The 22,151-nt window shown below is 48.4% G+C and overlaps 1 protein-coding gene across 3 annotated transcripts in view; it reads right to left on the bottom strand.

The window, feature by feature from the left end:
* Positions 1 to 5,794: 5,794 nt before the first annotated feature.
* CCNJL (cyclin J like) overlaps positions 5,795 to 22,151 on the bottom strand; it is a 66,880-nt gene continuing 50,523 nt past the window's right edge. For all 3 annotated transcript variants that reach the window (XM_055429462.2, XM_088838524.1, XM_088838525.1), the window contains 3 exons: positions 11,012 to 11,314; positions 9,322 to 9,481; positions 5,795 to 7,873 (listed from right to left, as the gene is read on the bottom strand). In XM_055429462.2, coding sequence (XP_055285437.2) covers positions 7,459 to 7,873; positions 9,322 to 9,481; positions 11,012 to 11,314 — 878 coding nt within the window. In that variant the 3' untranslated portion in view covers positions 5,795 to 7,458. The remainder of the gene's footprint in view (positions 7,874 to 9,321; positions 9,482 to 11,011; positions 11,315 to 22,151) is intronic.

Raw genomic sequence — 22,151 nt, 5'->3', positions numbered from 1 at the left:
TCTTTCTCAAGAGACAAATGTCCCCTGGGAGGGGTGACACACTGACTCTCAGATGGGCCAAAAGAAGTGTATCAGAAGCAGGGGCAGGACTGGTGATTCCCTGGAAGGACTCGCCGCTGCTGGGCGCCAAGGCTGCAGACACCGGGATGGACGTACCAGCCAGGAGCAGTGCTACAGCGTGGCTGGGTTTCTCTGCTAATTCACTGGGGAGTCCTTCCTTTGGGCCTCAGTTCATCCACTGGTACAAGAGAGGACCAGGAGGACCAATGAGGGATTGAAGAGAAGTGGGAGTCCACGAGATGACAAAGGGGTTATGGGTGTGCCAGGCAGGAACTGAAATGTCAGGGATTGAACTAGCAGGGCTTGGATGCGGGGCCAGGGAGAAACTTGGGAGAGGCTGCAGTGGGATGGGAAAGGTGATCAGAAAGGTCACTCTGACCCCCGGGTAGGTGCCTGGACCCCTACATCAGGGAGGATTCCAAGGCCGCACCTGGACTGAGCAAATGTCCCTGCCTGATCACAGTGTCTGTTCAGGGCATGGGAGAGGAGGAGGGAGGTCTGCCTGTCCCTTGGACAGATCATCCCTAACCTTGAATGGGATTTTTTCATTCTCTTCTTTCCTCGGTACCACACTGAGTTTGTCTCTTTTTGTTTTTTAATTGGCTATGCCACACTGAACACAGGATCTTTAGCTCTGGGGATCAAACCTCTGCAGTGGAAGTGTGGAGTCTTAACCAGTGGACCACCAGAAAAGTGCTTTATCCTGACTTCTTTTTACCCCATACTTTTCTCCAGGACAATTCATTTGTTTTTACTACATAGGAAACTTTGTATCACTTTCATACATGGAAAGCCATCATCATTTTCCATAAATAGATTAAAACAATTTAAAAAAGTTAAAGGTGAACAATATTGACTTTGAGCTGGATTCTGTTGTCAAAGCTGTGAGCCTTAGGCCTCCCTTTGTGAAAAAGGAAAGAGCCTTACAATAGCCAGTAGCAGCAAACAGGAAACTCTCTCCTTCCCTCATCAAAACGCCTGCAGGACTCCATGACAAGAGAACGCACCCTCTTCAAGAATTGAATTATCTAAGTGTCCATCAGTGGATGAATGGATAAAGATGTTTCACACACACAGGAATACTATTCAGCCATAAAAAATAATTAAATCCTGCCATTTGCAACAACACGGATGGAGCCTGAAGTGAAGTGAAAGTGGCTCAGTTGTGTCCGACTCTTTGTGACCCAATGGACTATACAGTCCATGGAATTCTTCAGGGCAGAACACCTGCCTTTCCCTTTTCCAGGGGATCTTCCCAACCCAGGATTCCCGCATTGCAGGTAGATTCTTTACCAGCTGAGCCACAAGGGAAGCCCTAAAGCCTGAAGGTATTATATTAAATAAGTCAGATGGAGAAAGACTTTTCTGGTGGTCCACATGACTTCAAAATAAAACAAACTCATAGATACAGAAACAGATTAGTGGTTACTAGAGTCTGGCATACAACAGGTGTTTAATAAGTGCTATGCTACCTGACCTCAGGTACTTGCAGCTGGTGTAATCTACAGTCCTTCACTCTCAGGAGCCTGCCTCAGCCTGGACAGAGGGCACAGCCCAGCTCACTGGCAGCTCAGTCCTTGCCTCCTCCCACATTGTGCCCTGAAACTTGTTTCTTTCCAAGAACAGCACTCAGCCTCCCCTACCCACCCACCAAGTCAGGACCCTGTGAATTCCAGCATTTGGCCAAGACTTATTGCTAATTAAGTGAACTAGATAAGCATTAAATTAAACTAGCAGTGCTCCTGTTTTCTGTTCAGACTGAATAATTACTCATAATGAGCTTGGATAATAAGTCTCTAAATAACAGAGAGTTAAGTACAACGAGGTAGAAGACAGACAGAGAGAAGGGCTAAGAGAAAGAGTAGAAAAGAAAGGAAGCGCTGGGAGGAGAGAGATTGTTTTTGCTTTGGTAACTGACTCAAGAACAAATTCAAACACTGCAGCCAGAGTTATAGAGTCACAGACTCAGAGAAGAGAAGAACCTCAGAGCTCAACTAGGTTAAATTCTGTATTTCAGATATGAAAACCAAGGCTCAGAGAGGTGAAGAGATTTATCTAAGGTCACATAGCTGAGCAAGTCTCTTGAGAGAGATGTGGGGCTGGGCATCACTGACTGACGGAGGCTTCAGTTTCTAATTCCAGTTTATGGGAGTAAGTGGAGTAAGGTGAGGTGGTGTGAGGTGTCCATTTTACCGGTGTCTTGGAAAAGAAGTTTCCTCAACCAGAAGAATGGACAGAGGTTAAATGCTCTGACTCTGGAGGCACATTGCCAGGGTTCAAATCCCTCTCTGCCACCTGGAAACTGTGTCACCTTGGGATAAGTTCATCCATTTCTTTGAGCCTCAGATTCCTCACCTGTCGGTGGGGATAAAAACTGTACTTACCTAATAAGAGTTGTCATGCTAGGAATTAACTAGCTACTGTGACCATGCCCACCATCACCTCCATCGTCAGGACCATCATTCTCGAGCCAGTGTGATGAAAGTGTTAGGAGTGCCTCCTCCACTCACGTGTAAGACATGTGGGCATGTTACAGTGTTTCTCAGTGTCTTGTCTTGTCCATGTGTAAAACAGGCTAATAAGGCCTTCCCTTCTTGGGTTGTAGAGGCGTTTCAAGGGTAAAAATCCATGCCAGTGGCCTCTAGAAAGTTAGATGTGCATCACCATTCTGCTGCCCGGTCCAAGGTGCTCCTTTACCCTGACCCTTGGAAATCATCGCTATCAACCACTTCCCTCCCACCAAGCTCACTAGGTGTTAGCAGGAGCTTCTCAAAGTACCCTTAAAGACCACCACTAGGTGGCGCTCCACCACGCACATGTGGTCCCAGGGACTCCTGGGTGTGCATGTATGCTGGGGGCGGGACAGGTGGTTGACCAGTGAAATCCCGAGTGATTGGGCCTTGGGGTGGGTGTGGATGTGTTCTCTGGGGGGTTGGGTGGCAACTCAGAGGCCACGTGGGTCCTCAGTCCAGCATACCTAAGTGCGAAACAGTTCACCACTGCCCGTGGTGAGACCTTGGGCCTCTCTGACCCTCAGTATCATCTGGAAAATTGTGATAGTAAATAATGCTAGGTCATGATGTTGAGAGGATAAAGGAGGAGCAGGGGGTAAGAGAGTATGAGGAAAGTGTCATGTACAGGGCCTGGAACACAGTAAATGCTCACTGAACAGGATCCTTATGGGTGGTTTGACTGGTGGAATGGGCATACGGTGGGTCAGAGCTTCTAGAACAAGAAGACCAAATCCAGATATGCATACACATTTCCTTGGGGGCATATTAAAAGGGCAGCCCAGGCCCAAATGAAGACCTACAGAATGGGACACTTTAGGTATGAAGACCAGAGAGCTGTAATTCTTCCGAAGTGCTGTCCAGCCAGGTGTGACCTTGCAGACCATTTCAGTCCCAATCCTCCCATTTCGCAGATGAAAAAACTGAGATCCAGAAAAGGGGACTGACTTGCCCATGTCTACACAGCCAGGGGGTAGCAGAAGTTCTGACTTCTAGTATATGCTGCCTGCTGTGGCTCTGGCAAGGGCAGAACCTGAAACACTCGTTGGAGATGGGCCAGCAGAAGGCTGACCGTTTAAGTTCCTCTCACTTAAAAGTCAGAGCTGGGCTGGAGGCAGGTGAGGCTCTGGGGCTCATCTGAACACCACCCCCCAAAAAGGAGTGGTCCACTTTTGAGTCCTCAAAGGATGCACTGTCGGATAATGATTCCACATATTGCATGCTTTCTTATCATAAATCTAAAATGCAGCCCAGCCTGATGACCTTTCTACCTTTATAGATGAAGAGACAGAAGTTCAGAGGGGAGAGGAAGCTCTTCTCAAGATTATCTAGCTAAAGGCAGGCAAATTCAGATCTTCCACCTCTTAGGTCCAATGCTCTTGTCTACACACCAGAAGTTGCAAGTTTCTAGGCTAAGAATCTCCCTATCCTACAATGTGTTTCACTGGTCTTCCTTTGCATTACAATTTTTTTGGTAGTTTTAAAAATTACAAATAATTAGATTTCCTAGAAAGTGTAGACTTCCAGGTTCTCTGAAAATCTGAAGTTGTGGCAACATACAGTTTACATTCCTGAAAGGCTGTAATTAGTCAGCGCTGAACAGAAGCCAGCCGTATCCCTTACAGGGGAACACAGGCTTCATTAGTCCCCACCGTCTCAGTCACCCAGCTGATCCGCTCACTACGGTACCCGCCTGGTCCTGATGGGCCTTTGGATTTGACACTCCTGCTAAAGGCTATGGCCTTTCTGCTGAAATTTGTCACAAGGGGCTATCCTGAGGAACAGAGAATGAGATTAATGAGGTTGCTAAGATTCTTTCGCTGTAACTCAGTGCCAGGTACGGCCAGAGCCGGCCCAGAGGTAGGGTCCCTCCCAGGGGATGCTCGGGGAATGCCCCAAGCAGGGTCTCAGATCTTCACCTTCACAGATGAGGCTGGGGGATCCCCTCCCAGGTCAGAGCCTGTTGGAGGCAGGCAGATGGAGCTGTAAATCCTATTAGCCTGCGGCAGCTGCACAAAACCATTTCTGTCTGCTACTGAGCATGCTCTAAGAACCCCCTGGGACCCTGTCAATCAGGAGCACGAATGCCTGGCAACCCTTTTACAAATCCATATCCATTACCCTGTCATGTCTTCTCCAGCAGGTGAACGGGACGGCCAGTGGGAGCCTTGCACTCATCCAAAACCCCTGAGGCACTTCAGGGTGGCAGGGCAGCTCCTCGCTGCCAGAGTTTGAAATATGGCTCCTTCCTTCACCCGATGTTAGGCAAAGAACTCTTCTGTGCCCGTTTTCTGGTTTATAAGATAACAGCTGATAATAGTTCCTACTTTTGAGGCTTATTAGGACAATTATAGGAAATAACATGAACGAATTCCTTAGCATAGTGCTTTACGCAGCAAATAATCAATGCCAGTTGGATGATGAACACTATGATCTACAGGTATCTATGTATCCTGTTGGCTGGAGGAGGTTTAGGGCACAGCCATCAAACTCAGTAAACTAACAAGATGACTCCAGATGATTTAACAGCCATGATGAAAATGAAATGGGCAATGAAAAGGACCTGGGGGATGATAGAGACTTCACTAGAAGGTGTACTGTGGGCTGTTTTTCAACCATGGCACTGTTGTTATTTTGGGCCAGTCAGTTTTTCACTGTGGGGACTGTCCTGTGCATTGCAGGATGTTTAACAGCATCCTAGATTCTACCTGATAAATGCCAACCATGCCCCTCTCCCAATTGTGACCACCAAAAATATCTCCAGATGTTGCCAAAGTCCCCTGGAGGGCAAAATTGAGCCCTGCTGAGAATCACTGATTAAGGTGTTAATAGAGAAGAGTGTTCAGATGACAGAACAGATGGCTTTGGAGAGACGGATTCTGAACCTAGAGGGCATGAGGAGCTGGAACCTTAGCTCTGATCCTAATGCAGGCATTCGCAATGTTTGGCCAATTCCCTTAGAATAAATCACTCTCACTACATATACAATGGGCTCTGTTTTTCTGGAGAGCCCTGCCTGATTCAGTGGTGGTGCTGGGCTGACTCCTGCGGCCCAGCCCAGGCCCCAGGGAGGCATAGCTCCAGCTCAGAGGGCAGGAGCTCATCTTGCTGTCACCCACTCCTCCCTGACAACCTCTGGGTACCAGTGTGAATCCCTGGGGCTGACGAGGAAGAGAGAGGGTGGACTGGCTGAGAGGCCAGGAAGAGAACCCAGAGAGGCCACAAGCAGGTGATGTATTTATTGCAGGACCACTTTTTCTCAGGGCTGGGTTGGCTGTGAGGCTCTATTTGGGGGGAGACCCTCACAAATGCCCAGACCCAGAAAAGACAGACACAGTAACTCAGAATCCAAACCAGTTGCACATAAATAGAAGGAGAATGGCAATGAAAAAGAGAAAACAAACGAACATGCACTTTCCCATGCTAGTGTGACAATGTGACCCCTCCGTGCCGGCGTCCAGGCTCTTCTTTCACTCAGCGTCCATGCTGAGGCTCCCATCAGCTCCAAAAACCACCTTCACATCTGACTGCTGGCAGTCCCTCTGCCAGTCTCCTAGACTGGCAACCAAGTCAAGAAAACCAAAATGGGTTCTTCTTTAAGAAACAAAGCAAAATACGCTTCCATGGTTCTTTGCACCTCCCAGTCCCAGGGGATGAACAATGTGACCACTGACCCCAAACCAACCAAAAAATAAAATACGCTGCGCACAAGCCGTGAGTCAGAATAAAAACATATTGCACATGGTTCCAAGAGTCTTCCTGAGAGCCCTCTCACTGCAGAGACCCAAATACTGGCTTTTGATCCAACCCATCGCTGGCTGTCAGTGGTGTCAGAGACCCCACACGCCCCCAAATCCAGCTGGCATCAGGCGTGCATTCCACAGTTATGATCCTTTGCTCTGAGCCAAATAAAAGGCCAAGGCTGGGTTTAACCTCATGCACTAGAAGCACGCAGTGGAGGAAAGGAGGTGGGGGTTGCTGGTGTTAAATCTTTGTCTACTTTTCAACAGTCTTTTTTCTCTGGGTGGTTATCGAAGTTCTACAGATGAACAGAGCATCCAAGATGTGGAATCTTCTGGAACCGAGAGCCTGGAAAGTGGTTCTCCCCAACCAAACACTTTTGCAAAAGGGAGCTCTGTGGTTAACCAGGGGTCCATCCCAAGCTGGGTTAAAACCTACAGCCCACGCATGGGACAGGCAGTGTAGCAATCACCAATGTTTTTCTTCTAAGGAATTTTCAAGTATCACAAAATCCCTGATATAGCATGTAAACAAGACATCTTACTGAGCAGAAAGCTAGGTCACTTCGGGAAGCAGCAACACGTGAAACATCTAAAAGGCTGAAGGTTTTAGGTTCCACAACAAATCAAGACAGCTGTCACTGTGTCTCGGGAGGCAGACGCACACCCAGGCCCCTGTGGATGGAGCCAGACGGCTTCTACTGGGGTTCTGGAGAGCGCGTCAGGCCGCCCCCTTTCCAATGCTGTAGCTGCCATCAGCAAAGAATAAAAGCGTCTTTGATGCTAAAACCTGGAGATGCTTGTGGACTGCAGGTCTGCATCCAGTCTCCAGCCTCCTGGCCTCTTCCCAAGTCTTCCTCGACCCGCTGGGCCCCTCTCCAGAGGGTGGCCACCGAGCCACCCTCCTGCACCCTAGCCACAGTGGAAGACATTTTTCCAGAGGAATGCTCTCGGGTGAGGTATGTCATTGCCTGTTTTGCTCCGGGTCAGTTTTATTTAAAAAGACCACAGACCCGCTCTGTTCAAGGGCCCTGAGGCTCTCTGTGGGGATGGGCCCTCCCAGCGGCCTCGCTGGTCTAGGCTCCCCTGGTCAGCATCCTCTTCCTCTGCCTGGGTCTCCAAGGCCTCCCTGTGTGGCTAAAGGTGCCCTATCTATCAAAACAGCCTGCGGGGAATGCATGACCCCCACTGAAGTAGCTGCTCCCATAGGTGGTGGCGAGGCAGTGCCTGGGCTCGGCTGCGATCGCCATCTGCATGCTGAAGGATGCGGGCAGCGGCACAGGACACACGTCCAGGGGCTGGAGGGTGGGGTACAGGGTGTGGAGGGACGAGCTGGTGCCCCCTGAGAGCAAGGTCCCCGAGCGGTGGGCTTGCAGTGAGTCCCGATAGGCCAAGCACAGGTCCTGCACGGGGGTCTGGAATTGGGCCAGCGCCGTCGCTGTCGGCTGGCTGGGGCCTGGGTAGGCGGGTGGCTGGAACAGCACCTGGGTGGGTGAGCCGGGCACCATTGCCAAGGCCTGGCTCTTTACAGCAACGGCATCCTTGAGGACGTTGTCATAAGCTCTGAAAGGAAAGGACTGGGTGAGACTTGGGAGGCCAGAGGCCACAGCGCCAGTCGCCTGCCTTGCTGAGTGGTATGCGAGGAGACCCACGTGCTGCTGGCCTCTCCTGGCCCGTGCTCACTGCCTCAGCTGATCTCCGACTAAACCCAGGCCCCAGATCTCAGCTTGGATCTGACTCCCACAAAAGCCCGGCAACCCTCAAGACTAACCTAGCTGTTCATGTAGACCCTCTGCACTGCCCCCACTTGGCGGTCAACACTGCAGACGGTAACTTTCAGGTCACTACGTGGCCCCTAGTGTGGAGTTTAAGCTTTGAGAGGGAGGGCCTGTCTGCTTTTGCTCATCACTGCATCCCCACACAGGGCACAGGAACTGCCTCCTGGTGCTTAGGTGAGCACCCCTTCTGCCTTCAGGACACTTTTGGTCAGCTCCGTCTCTGGCTGGGATGGAGTTATGAGACTTAGCAGATTTCAAACAGGTTGCCCCCAGGGACCTAACTGTCTCCATCTGAAAAGCAGGATAGAACAGGTTTTTTTCCATCTTAAAAAAAAGAAAATCCCTTAATAAATTTGTTTTGGGAAAACAATTAGAGGCTTTGGTAAGAAAGAGACAAGTGAAGCTACAGCAGGTCTGAGCAGGGGGCTACCCCAGAGCCTTGGGGAAGAGGCAGGGCTGGTGGCTAAGTATCTGGGGCACTTGTTCTCATTCAGGTGAGACCATATTCTCCAGCTTTCCAAAGGCAGAGATTTTAAAATCAGGGCTAGGGAGCATGACTGATTTCAGAGGATTGAGACAAAGGTAGCTGTACCAGGAGGGTGCGAGATGGCTCTTCAGAGACCTGGCCCTGAAGTGAGTGGGACCAGCACGCAGGAGATGCTGCCAGCCGTTGGATGCACGAGAGACCAAGTGCAGCCAGGTGAGAGCTTTCTGTCCTCTCTGTCCTCCTCCCTGCAGTCACTACTCTTTGGCCTCCAATATCAGTTTTCGGGTGCTGTGTCTTTAAGCATCCTCTCTGAAACACTTAACATTTCCTCCACAAGATTCCTGGGCTATGGTCTCTTAAGTGAAGCCACTCTGGGCTGAGCAGGCTAAGAGTTCACTTTGTGACCACGTCTGAGAAAAGCAGCTCATAATGAGGGTCTCTCCATGTGATCACCCAGAAGACTGACTGATACACTGGGTCAAAGAGCCCAGACACTCAGAAAAATGTGCAGCGAGCCCCTCCTCTCCTGCACTCTTGACCTGACAACTGCAAACCCAAAGCTACCCAAAATAGGAAGGACCAACTCCCCAAGTCTGAATTCTATCAGGAGTCATGGTGGTTCACTTTCTGTGAGCCACCGGGACACCATAAGCCTCAAACTGCAGGAAATCACCTGAGGTGGGCCTTAACGAGCAAGTGGAACTTGGCTATTTCAGAAACACAAAAGGATCAGGAGAGGAACTTACACCAGCAAGATTTCGATGCACGTGCTGAGATGTTCCAGGGAGTAGTTTGAGATCCTCTGCAGGTCTCTGGTCCAATAGGGAGAAAGCTGAAGGCAAATCCTAGAGGCCCCAACGCAGGCTGCAGCCACCACGGAAGGCTGGAATTTGTAGAAAATATGATCTGAAAGAGAATCACAGAGAGAGAGTCACCATCAGAAGCCTGGCCTTGCAGCTCTGCCTTGTGCTCTCTGGGAACTGGGAAACAAATGATTAGGTCCAGGGTTGTTCACCATACACGCAGTGCAGAGGGTCTACATGAAAAATTAAAATAGCATGAATTTTCATCCTTAAAACACCTCAGCTCTCGGTCTGGGATTTCTGATGTCAGCCTAGAGCAGCGATTGTCAAAATACATCCCTGGCCTCCAGGGGTTGCAAGGGACTTGCTGATGCTACAAGGAGAAACACTGAATATCTGTCCTTCCTTTGAAAGACAGTGGTGAACACACACCATTTCAAAGACTTCTGTTTGGGGTGCTGACTAAAGGCTATTTAGTAACAAAGCCTGGCCCACAGCAGGAACTCACTAAAAATCTGCTGAAGAACGAACAAACAAATAAATGTAAGTATTTGATATTCATAAATTTACTGGGTAATCTTCCCCTCACCCCACCCCGATTTATTGACAAACAACTGACAAATACTATATATTTATGATGTACAGTGTGATGTTTTTGTATAAGTAAACTGTACAAAATAAATATGAGAAATAATATGAGAAATCTTAATGCTCTACTAAGATATATGGCAACCTGGCAAAGCTGGTACTAATATGTGCAAAGGCAAACTGTTCAAATTCCCACAATTCTCATGAAGAATAGCTGGTTATCTGCACATTACTTTGCTGTCTTAAAACTGTTCATGACTTTCAATGATTTCAACATTTGCCTCTTATAGTGTGAATTCGGCAGGGTGGTATGGTTATAAGCACAATCAGAGTCAGACTCCCCAGCTTCAAATCCTACCAATAACCTTAGGATAAGTTACTTCACATCTTGAGTATCAATTAAGGAAACTGGTAAAATGAGAATAGCAGAAATGATCTTCACGTGAAGTTACTGTGAGGTTCAAATGAAACAATACATGCAAAGCACTAAAATAAGATGCCTGGTGTACAGTAAGTGCTCACTTACTGCTTCATATCACAATTGTTGATATTGTTACTCATAACCATTTTGGCTTGGAGTGGGTTGTCAGATGGTTAAATCAACAGTATTTCTGACCTAGTGTTGTACCTAATACCTAGATCTTAATATCCAGATCTTAAGACACTTCAAGTAAGTCTCCAAACAGTAAAAGTGTATTGCTAAAGCAGATGGAAACAAAATCCTCTCTTCCATCCTACTTATACAAGACTCTTTCAGAATGACCTACCTGTGACTCTGTGCTACTTAGATCATTTGCAGTGTTCCAAGTAAGTGAAAAACTACCAGGTAGGCGATCAGTAAATAGACAGACTACAGGTTGCCTGCATACACGCCACTCCTCCTTTACACATTATTGCTAACACACTGGGTCTCTGCTTACCCCTGCAAATCTGTCTCTGACTATCCCCGCAAAGTGGGGTGATCTGGTGATGTGGGTACACCGGCCCCCAACCCTGGCCCCCATGTGGGTGGGGAAGGATGGACAGGCCTTGACATTGGCCCCACCTTGCAGGGTGACCTCTAGGAAGTAGTGGGCGTACTCCTTGAGGCACTCTTTGGTCTTGCGGGGGCAGGTGGTGGGCCAGCTGTGGCAGTGGTGGTCCTTCTGGCTGACGGAGGCTAAGAGGTAGTAGTCGAGGAAGTGGGCAGGCGTAGGCAGGCAGAGGTTCCAGCCAAAGGCCTCCAGCAGCAGCAGCTCCGTACTCAGCAGCTCCTTCCTGGTGAGGGAGAAGTTTTGGCTGCTCAGGATCCTGGTGCTGTTTATCTGCTCCAGCTTGGGGACGTGGTCTTCCCGATCCTCGAACTTACCTAAGGGAGAAGCAGAGATTACGTGAGACAGCACTTGCTGTAAAGGCCCTCTTCATAGCAGCCAGATGGTGCTTGCAAGGAGAAGAGCAAATATGTGCTCAAAGGCACATATGACAGATCTGTCACATTTGAGCTCGAATCCCCACACCTCACTTCAGCTGTGTGACCGTGGAAGCATGTCTCTCCCTCTCTGTGCCTCAGTTCTCTCCTATGTAAAGTGGAACTTACACCTCCTAAAGCTTTTGTTAGATTCAATGAGATGACACACACCAAACGTACCAGCGCATGGGTCAACAGCAGTTAGCAATCGCAGCAAGGGCCTGGGCCCTCTTGTCTGGTCTGTACTAATTCAACACCAGGACTGCTCAGGGGGCCATGGTCACGGTGACCTTGTAAATCTGGCCTGTCCTTGCTGATGTGGAAGAGCCTTCAGGGGATCCCCAGTATCTTCAATACTGAGCTTAAACTCTGTCAAAGGTTTCTGAGTTTGGATTCCCTTAAAACAGTTTTCTTGGGAGGTGAGCCTAGGGAAGATCTATAAGTAGTAGAAGACAGAAAAAGGACAAAAGCCAAAGGGGCATTTTATCTTGAAGAGGTATCTGCACCCCATGTTCACTGCAGCATGATTCGCAAAAGCCAAGAAAGCCTAAGTGTCCACTGACAGATAATGAATAAAGAAAATAGTTATTTATATACAATGGGTCCCATCATTTCATGGCAAATAGAAGGGGGAAAAGTGGTAACAGTGACAGACTTTATTTTCTTGGGCTCCAAAATTACTATGGATGGTGACTGCAGCCATGAATTTAAAAGACACTTGCTCCCTGGAAGGAAAGCTATGACAAATCTAGACAGCATATTGAAAAGGAGAGACATCACTTTGCCCACAAAGGTCTGTATAGTCAAAGCTATGTTATTTCCAGCAGTCATGTACGGATGTGAGACCTGGATCATAAAGAAGGCTGAGAGCCAAAGAATTGATGCTTTCAAACTGTCGTGCTGGAGAAGACACCTGAGAGTCCCTTGGACTGCAAGGAGATCAAACCAGTCAATCCTAAGAGATATCAACCCTGAGTATTCACTGGAAGGACTGATGCTGAAGCTGAAACTCCAGTATTTGTCTGCCTGATGCGAAGGGCCAACTCACTGGAAAAACCTCTGATGCTGAGAAAGACTGAAGGCAGGAAGAGAAGAAGGGGCAACAGAGGATGGTTGGATGGCATCATCAACTCAATGGACATGAATTTGAGCAAGCTCTGGGAGATGGTGAAGACAGGGAAGCCTGGAGTGCTGCAGTCCGTGGGGTCGCAAAGAGTTGGAAACAGCTGAGCAACTGAACAACAACGTATCTGTTGTCATGTCTGACTTTTTGCGACCCCATGGACTGCAGCACACCATGCTTCTCTGTCCTTCACTATCTCCTGGAGCATAAAGGGATATTATTCAGCCATAAAAAGAAGAAAATCCTGCCATTTGGGACAACACGGATGGACCTTGAGGGCATTATATTAAGTGAGCAATGAGAGAGACAGACAACTACTATACGATATTATTACTGAAGATCACTAAGTCTGTGTGCCCGACACACAGTAAGGCCAAACAATACTAAAACACTGGAATCTGGAACAGAGAAAGGTTTATTACAGGGACATGAAAGGAGATGAGTGACTCATGCCTTAAGAACCCCAAAGTTACTGAAAGCTTTCAGCAAAGCCATTTTAAAAGTAAAAGGATGAGGGAGGGGCATGGTTACTTGTTGTGTCAGATCCTTTGTTCTTGAGGTCCAGTAATGATGTTCCTGGAGAAGGCAATGGCACCCCACTACAGTACTCTTGCCTGGAAAATCCCATAGACGGAGGAGCCTGGTGGGCTGCAGTCCATGGGGTCGCTAAGAGTCGGACACGACTGAGTGACTTCACTTTCCCTTTTCACTTTCATGCACTGGAGGAGGAAATGGCAACCCACTCCAGTGTTCTTGCCTGGAGAATCCCAGGGACGGGAGCTTGGTGGGCTGCCGTCTATGGGGTCGCACAGAGTCGGACACAACTGAAGCAACTTAGCAGCAGCAGCAATGATGTTCCTATAAAGCTCACCAAATGAATGTTATTCCCTGTTCTGACAAGAAAGGGCCAGGGCCCAGGTACAACCTTCACCCTCCGAGGTCCTGGTTCTGGCTGAGAGGAGGCAGAGCTCAGCTGGCAGCTCCCTCAGGGCGACGTCCCAATATCCTGTCCAGCAGTCATCGCTGAGGGAGCCAGGCACCCAGGACCCAACTGGCCCTCACGCTCCTCAATCTGCCCATACGGCGGGGGCAGGTCCTGAAAACTGTGCGCCAGGCAGACGGCCACTGCTGTTAGGTCGCAGACAGGGACTGAGGAGAGGTTCACAGCTGCCTTACTGCCTGGGCCAAGGCTAGTGAGTGGCCTTGGCAAGGGCTCTGGTGCCCTGCAGGACACAGTCCCCAGTCTGTTCTCTGGGGCCCCAGTTTACCCACTGGCCCAGGGCTGGGTGAGTTGGGGGGCCTCGGGGAGAAGGCCGAGATCCACCTCCTAGCTCACTCTCCACCTCAGGACCACCACTTTACAGCTGTCTGAATCCCCTCATTAACTGTCGTTTCCTAACAGTTGTTGCTTGTGGGCAGCCCGCTGCCGTGCTGTCCAGTGGCAGAGAAGGACCACTAATGGTTCCTCTTTGACAACTGGTTGCCAGTGGGCAGGGCCCACTGAAGCACCGACCAATGACTGAGCAGCACCCACTGCCGGGTAACAGTGTGCAGAGTAACGATGCACAGCAATGGCTACTATGCTAAGGGCTGGGCTCCCGGCACTGTGTTACAGTATTTCTTACATGTAGAATCTTAAAAAAATTGAACCCAGATACAGAGAAGAGATTGGTGGTTGCCAGAGGTGGGGTGGGGGATGGGATCAGAAGGTACAAACTTCTAGTTATAAATTAGTCCTGGGCATGTAACATAGGGTATGCTGCTGCTGCTGCTAAGTCACTTCCGTCGTGTCTGACTCTGTGCGACCCCACAGATGGCAGCCCACCAGGCGCCGCCATCCCTGGGATTCTCCAGGCAAGAACACTGGAGTGGGTTGCCATTGCTTTCTCCGAACATAGGGTATAGTGACTAGTTAACCATATTGTATATTTGAAAGTTGCTGAGAGAGTAGATCTTAAAAGTTCTCATCTTAAAAGAAAAAAATTCTATGTGAGATTATGGATGGTAACCAATTATGATCATTTCACAATATATGCAAACATCAAACCATTATGTTGTACCCCTTAAATCAATACATTATGCCAAATGTATCCCAATGAAACTGGAAAACGTGGTGTCATGTAACTTCTAAGACAATGCTTTAAGAGGCCTTACAACTTTTTAAAAATTATTACTTTACTTTGGCTGTGCTGAGCCTTAGTTGTGGCACAAGGATCTTCACTGTACCTTGGCGGACCTTTCATTGCTGCACATGGACTCTAGTTGTGGCTTGCAGAGTTGCTCCAAAGTATGTGGGATCTTAGTTCCCCAACCAGGGATCGAACCCACGTCCTCTGCATTGCAAGGTGGATTCTTAACCACTTGACTACCAGGAATGAATGTTGAGACAGGCCTTACAGATTCAAACTTGTCCCTACCTGGAGTGTCATTCCCAGACCTCCATGTAAGGAAGTACATTTAGCTTCCCGGAGTCAAAGAAGCCACAAGGATGAGAACAGACGTGCTCAGGCAACATCCAGCACTGATTCTCACACATGTGAATGAGGCCACCCTGGACCTTCCAGGCCAATGGATCCTCCAGCAACTGTATGAATGAGCCAAAGTGAAACTAACATAGAACCACCGTGCAATGCACATCGCTGTTGTTTTAACTCACTAAGTTTTGGGGTTGTTTTGCAGGAAGAGATAACTGGAATATACTCATATCAGTGCACAGTGACATCCCACAGACAGACCTGTCACATACCTCCGAAAGTACTCAGGAAACAATAACTACAGGGACTTCCCTGGTGGTCCAGTGGTTAAGAATCTGCCTGCCAGTGCAGAGGACACAGGTTTGATCCCTGGTCCAGGAACTAAGATGCTCAGAGGCAACTAAGCCCATCCACCACAATACTGAAGCCTAACTACCCTAGAGCCCATGCTTTGCAACAAGAGAAGCTTCCACAGTGAGAAGCCCTTGCATCACGACTAGAGAAAGCTCTCATACAGCAATAAAGGCCCAGCACAGTCATAAATAAATAATTAATTAAAAAAAAAAAAGAAGTAATAACCGAGTCCAGAGATAAACAGGCTCCAGGTTAGACATTTACAACTGGCTTCCTATTTGCATTTCTTAGGGCATGAAGAAGTAGGCTTGAGACTGGACACTTCTAACCAGTCTCCTGCTTGCATTTCCTGAGATAAGAGATAGGTGGGCTCCAGTTAAGGCATTTACAATCAGCCTCCTGTTTTCCCTCCAAAATGGAAGTAACAATAGAAACACGGTAAACAGCCAGTCTTTGCCTCTCGTAAACACCTTAAGGTAACAGTCATGGCAACAGTCAAGGTAATAGTCACGGCAACGACAATGAGAGGCAAAACCCTGCCTGAGTAAAGGATTAAGGAATTTCTGCTCCCCACATTTTGGGATAGAGAGACACTACACATGTGCAGAAAGGCTCCTTGTGGGCCAAAAGTCAGGAAATAATGCTGGACCATAATGAGTCTTGATCCTCCCAGAAGACTTCACTTCGAAATCTATCTTGGTTGAGGGGTGTGCACACATCCAAGGGAGGGTCCCAGGGTAGGTCAGGTGTGGAAAAAGAAACCAGAAAATTGGCTAAAGGTAAACAAAGACCTGTAAGAACTGACCTATACAAATGACTTAACCGTCTCTTCATGCATTCCTCCTCACTAAGGGGGGACACCCACAACCTTTCTCTCCAGGCGTGCATCTCTGCCTTGCTTCTGTCTTAACAAACTGCTTCTCTGTGTGCTCTTGCACTTGTTACGCCGTCTCTTAACGATAAACTCTGTACCTGCATTTTCAGTTCTTGTCTCCATGATAAATGCATTTTTCACTAGGGGCAAAGATCCAGGGAAAAATAGCTTCTAGCCTGTAACCCTGGTTGGTCTGGTGGCTGGGATTCCTGCTTTTCATCCAGGCTACCCAGGTTCAATTTCTGGGTAGGAAATTAAGATCTCACCTCACGCCACTGCTCACTGCTGCCTCACTGAGATCGTGATTACATACTGGGAGATCCTGAAAATAAACTGCATGAAATACATCCAAATGAAGCTAGATACAAACAAAAATAAAACACAAACCTTGGTTATCCTGCTCAGGGTCAAGGGAATGGAGGATTTCCATAGTAATGCCCCTGGGCAGTCATCCACGGGGGAAGCCCCACAGGCAGCCTGCACTGGAGGCGGCTCTACAGGAGAAACTGCTGGGGACTCCTAACCTTCACACCAATGCTCAGGGAAACCACTCACACCGGACTGTGGCCTTGGTCACTGAAGTCTTCTGAAGGCACTGCGCCCTCTTTGCCAATGAGCCTTGGTTAGCACAGCCCCTCTGCCTGAAGCACCCTTTCCCATTGTCCTCTCATTCCACCAAGCTCACCCTGTCCTCCACCTCAAAGCCACTCCCCTTTGGAAGCCTTCCCTGACCACAGTCCCCACGTGCTGCCTGACACCCACATCAGACTGTGCACCCCAAGGCCTGCACACTGTGTGCTGAGCAGCTGCTGGAGCAGGTGTCAGAAGAGGCAATGGGCGACCCAGTTGAGCTTGGAGCACACATCTGCTCCAACAGAGGTAACAGCAAACAAAGTGTCCACACACCTGTGCACAACTGCCAGCGCCCTGTGACCCAGTTCTCAGCCGACGCTCTTGCTTGCCGAGAGATAAGGAAGTAACCACTTCATGCAGGCTGCCCTGCAGCCGAGACAACACATTCCTCACCAAGGCCTCAGAAGACGGCACTGATAAATGAAGCACCAACTCCGGGAGGCCTGCATCTTTCTCCTCAGGGAGCCAGGCAACAGCCAGCCCACCACATGGGCAGAGACGATGACATGCAGTTCTGGTCTTTGCCTTGGAGGAGGGAAGGAGATGATGCTGACCAGTCCCAAAGTGGCTTGCTACAACCCAGACTCATCTCCTTCCCAGCCTGCCAGGCACAGCCCTGCCTCCGGAGCACACACCTTCCCTTGTACCAGGGCAACTGCGGCAGGAAAAGGCGAGGACAGTGCTGCCCCTTCCTCAGGTGGAAGAGGCCTCTGTATGTTGAAATCCTGGGAGGGGGTGCTGCCTGCTGATCAGGCCTTGCCACCTTCAGGGCCCCACGCCCTCCCCGAACACTGGATCCAACCACACCGGAAACGTGACCCCGCCTCCAGCGGGGTGTGCTCATGCCCTCACCCACCTTATCACGTGTCCTCCAGAGCTTTGATCAGAGGCCACTGGGTGTCATCAAGGCACTTCTCACACTCAAGATTTTTTAATTTCAAATATTACTGTCAGTGGCCAGCACCTGACCATTCATAGGTCACAAACAAGTATGAGAGCTTCCCTGGTGGCTCAGCAGTAAAGAATCCACCTGTCTATGCAGGTGACGTGGGTTCGATCCTTGGGTTGGGAAAATCCCCTGGAGAAGGAAACAGCAACCCACTCTAGTATTCTTGCCTGGAGAATACCATGGACAGAGAAGACTGGAAGGCTACAATCCGTGGGGTTGCAAAAGAGTCAGACACGTCTTAGCAACCAAACCATCAAGAAGTGTGAGCCCCAGAAGAACAGGAACCACATCCCACACGTTCTCAGCTGTGCCAGGTCTCAGCACAGTCCCCGGCACACAGTAGATGTCCCATGCCTATTTGTTGAGAGAATGAATGGTTCTCTCTGGATAGTTGAACTGTGCTTGTTGCTTCAGTCATATCCAACTCTTTGTGACCCTAAGGGCTGTAGCCAACCAGCCTCCTCTGTCCACGGGATTCTCCAGGCAAGAATATTTAAGTGGGTTGCCATGCCCTCCTCCAGGAGATCTTCCCCACCCCACCCAGGAATCGAACACACATCTCCTGTGTCTCCTGCACTGTAGGCACATTCTTTACTGTCTGAGCCACCAGTGAAGCCCTGGTTGAATTGCAGGCTGTTTGAATTGTCCTCTGATGCTCTCTGATTATCTGTACTCCCTAATTTTCTTCTCCAATGATTCACGTATTCTTTCAGCAACTTAAAAAAAATAATTTTTTTTGCCAACTTATTAAGGTTCCCCTGAACCTTGGGCTCACTTGAGTCAATGCTGTTCGCAGGCACTCAATAGCTAGAGCTCTTTTCTTCCCAGAACAGAAGGTGAAGGTGAAGGTCACAGGTCTGGCAGAAATATGAATCATGCTGGTAGAGGCACTGAGACCCTTCCACGGCTCTGCTGGCAGTCAGCAATCTATCCCAACAGGCAGATGTACTCAATCAGATTAGTTCCTCCCTGCCCTTGTTGCTTTCAAACTTTTCAGAGTTGTGCCTTTCCCGCAGCTGCTGCTGCTGCTAAGTCACTTCAGTCGTGCCCGACTCTGTGTGTTCCCGCAGCTATCAGGACCCAAAGAATCACCCTGAAATGGAAGGGCCAACGATTACTTAGGAATCTGATTCACCGGCTCCCTCTGCTCCCCACACAGGGGAAGCTTCCTGGGGACTCACTGCACTGTAGGCCAGAGCAGGGCAGAGCTGAGTCTGAATCCTTAAGTTGACTCTGGGCCTAAAAGCACTGAAATCCACAAGCTGTTCATTTCCTCTCTAGGAATATGCCCCACATGGAGAAAGCATGGCCGTGCAGTATGCAAAGTCCTCTAAGATGTACCCAGCACAAAAAAATGGATGGAGCCCTATGCTGGGCTGGGCACTGGGCTTTGCACTGGACACACGCTGGATGCCCCCAGGTAGGTTCTTTTCAGAGCCCCAGAGACTCAGAGGAAAAGGTCCTGCAAGCACTCAAGTCCACACCTAGGAGCAACCTCACAGCCCATGCTCTTAGAACAACACATTTCACAGCCAGCAAAGATTTTATGAGTTTCCTGACACTGCATGTGCCCGGCATCCTTCTTCCCAGGTCTGGGGGCCAAGCAGCCCTTTGTCCCCAGCCTGCCAGCACCAAGCACCACCACCCAGCTGCTGGCTCCTGACTCACAAAGGGCACAGACACCAAATGCCAGGAGTCTTCAGGCAGGTCCCCTGGAGGAGTGAGGGACAGAAGTCTGAGTCTTTCCAAGTGAGGCAAGAGCCACAATTTGCATTCAGCTTGTTTGATGTACTTTTTATTAGGAAGATTTTCAAATCCACAGGAGAGATGAAAGAACAGAACAATGAACCCAGATGACCCCTCCCCAGAGTCACCAATTGCTGACACAGAGTCACAAAATTGCTGTGTGTGTGTGTGTGTGCAGTATATAAATATTGGTTTTGCTGGACTATTTTAATTAAGTTGCAGACATGACATGCCACCCCTTGTTACTTCAGTGTCCATCCCTGAGGTCATTTTCCTATATTATCATAATGTCATTAACAATTCCAAGAACATCAACATTAATGCAGCAACATTTTCTAACATTCAATCCATATCTGGCTTTCCCCAAGGGTCCTGAAAATGCTTTATAACCTTTGTTTTTTGGATCCAGATCCAACAAGACTACATATGGTGTCTATTACATCTCTTTGGTCCCACTCTTTGTTTTTTGTGGCACCGACTCTGGATGAATCTGGGCCAGTTGTCTGGTACAATGTCCCATATCCTGGACTTCCCTGATTGTTTCCTCATGATCAAACAGTTTGGTCAAGAAGACTACAGAGGTGATGATTTGCTCCTACTGGATCTCCTCAGGAATTATATAAAGTCAGTTTGTTCCAGCAATAGCGATGCTATGTTTGATCACTTGGTTAAGGAGTTGAAACCAGACCTCTCTATTTTAAAGGTACCATTCTCCTGTGAAATTAATAAGTCATCTGTGAGGTGACACCTCAAGATGAAGTGAACCCCCGTTTCCCAACAACCTTTAACTCAATGGTTTAGCATCCATGGATGATCCTTTCCTGAATAAATTGTTATACTGGGGTTGAAAAAAAGAATTTCATCTGCATTTCATCTACATTTTTCTTTTCACATTGTTCCATATTAGAACAGTGAGAGCACTATCAATACACTAAGGTTAAAAAAAAAAATCCTAAGCTTCCCTGGGGGCTCAGAGGTAAAGAATCCACCTGCCAACGCAGGAGACATGGGTTCAATCCCTGGTCTGGCAAGATGCCACATGCCGAGAAGCAATTAAGCCCATGCACCACAACTACTGAGCCTGTGCTCTAGAGCCGGAGAGCCGCAACAGCTAAGTCCACACACCCTAGAACCCCTGCTCCACAAGAGAAGGTACCACAATGAGAAGTCCATGTACAGCAGCTGAAGAGTAGCCCTCCACTTGCCGAAACTACAGAAAAGCCCTCGAAACAAGGAAGACCCCTAACAGCCAAAAATAAATAAATAAAATTATAAAAAGAAATCCTAAGCCTATCAAAGCACTCACCCCGAATCTGGGAGGCCAGTTGCATGCACATGAATCCAATGTTAGTGGTGATGGTGAAACACGCAAACAACACCTTTGAGGATGCTCTGCATATCAGCTAACTGACTGCTCCCACACTCCCAGGGGCTGATTCAAAGACAGCCTGAGCCACTCTTGGAAGGTCACAGTTAGTGGATTGTTGACATGTGTCCACCAAGTGGCCTAAACCACAGTCTCCACCACAGTGGCCAGACACTGCAAGCCAGCAAGTCTCAGAAGGGACACCCACACAATAGCTTTTCCTTTTTTAAAAAACGGTATTTTTAAAAATTGTAGTAAAATGCACATAACATAAAATGTACCATTTTAACCCTTTTAATTGTACTGATCAGTGGCATTAAGTACATTCACACTATTGTGTAACCAATCTCCAGAACTCTTCATTTTGCAAAAACTGAAACTCTGTACCCACTTAGCAACTCTCTGTTCCCCTCTCCCAGCCCCTGATAACTGCCTTTCTACTTTCTGTCTCTTGGAACTGACTAAAGATTAGCTCTTTCTTATTCTACCTACCGTTCAACTTCGGCTTCTTCAGCGTTACTGGTTGGGGTATAGGCTTGGATTACTGTAATATTGAATGGTTTGCCTTGGAAACGAACAGAGATCATTCTGTCGTTTTTAAGATTGCATCCAAGTACTGCATTTCGGACTCTTCTGTTGACCATGATGGCTACTCCATTTCTTCTAAGGGATTCCTGCCCACAGTAGTAGATATAATGGTCATCCGAGTTAAATTCACCCATTCCAGTCCATTTTAGTTCACTGATTCCTAGAATGTCGACCTTCACTCTCGTCATCTCCTGTTTGACCACTTCCAATTTGCCTTGATTCATGGACCTAACATTCCAGGTTCCTGTGCAATATTGCTCTTTACAGCATCAGACCTTGCTTCTATCACTGGTCACATCCACAACTGGGTATTGTTTTGCTTTTGCTCCATCCCTTCATTCCTTCTAGAGTTATTTCTCCACTGATCTCCAGTTGCATACTGGGCACCTACTGACCTGGGGAATTCCTCATTCAGTATCCTATCATTTTGCCCTTTGTTACTGTTCATGGGGTTCTCAAGGCAAGTATACTGAAGTGGTTTGCCATTCCCTTCTCCAGTGGACCACATTCGGCTGTGGTCCATGTGATCAGATCGGCTAGTTTCCTGTGATTATGATTTCAGTGTGTCTGCCCTCTGATGCCCCCTCGCAATACTTACCATTTTATTTGGGTTTCTCTTACTTTTGTCGTG

The sequence above is a fragment of the Moschus berezovskii genome, chromosome 8, assembly GCF_049115385.1.
Source record: "Moschus berezovskii isolate FMDL1 chromosome 8, NW_MosBer_1.0, whole genome shotgun sequence".
Taxonomy (NCBI): Eukaryota; Metazoa; Chordata; class Mammalia; order Artiodactyla; family Moschidae; genus Moschus; species Moschus berezovskii.
Note: the sequence above shows the minus strand (reverse complement) of the source record. Positions and strands in the feature narration are given on the sequence as shown.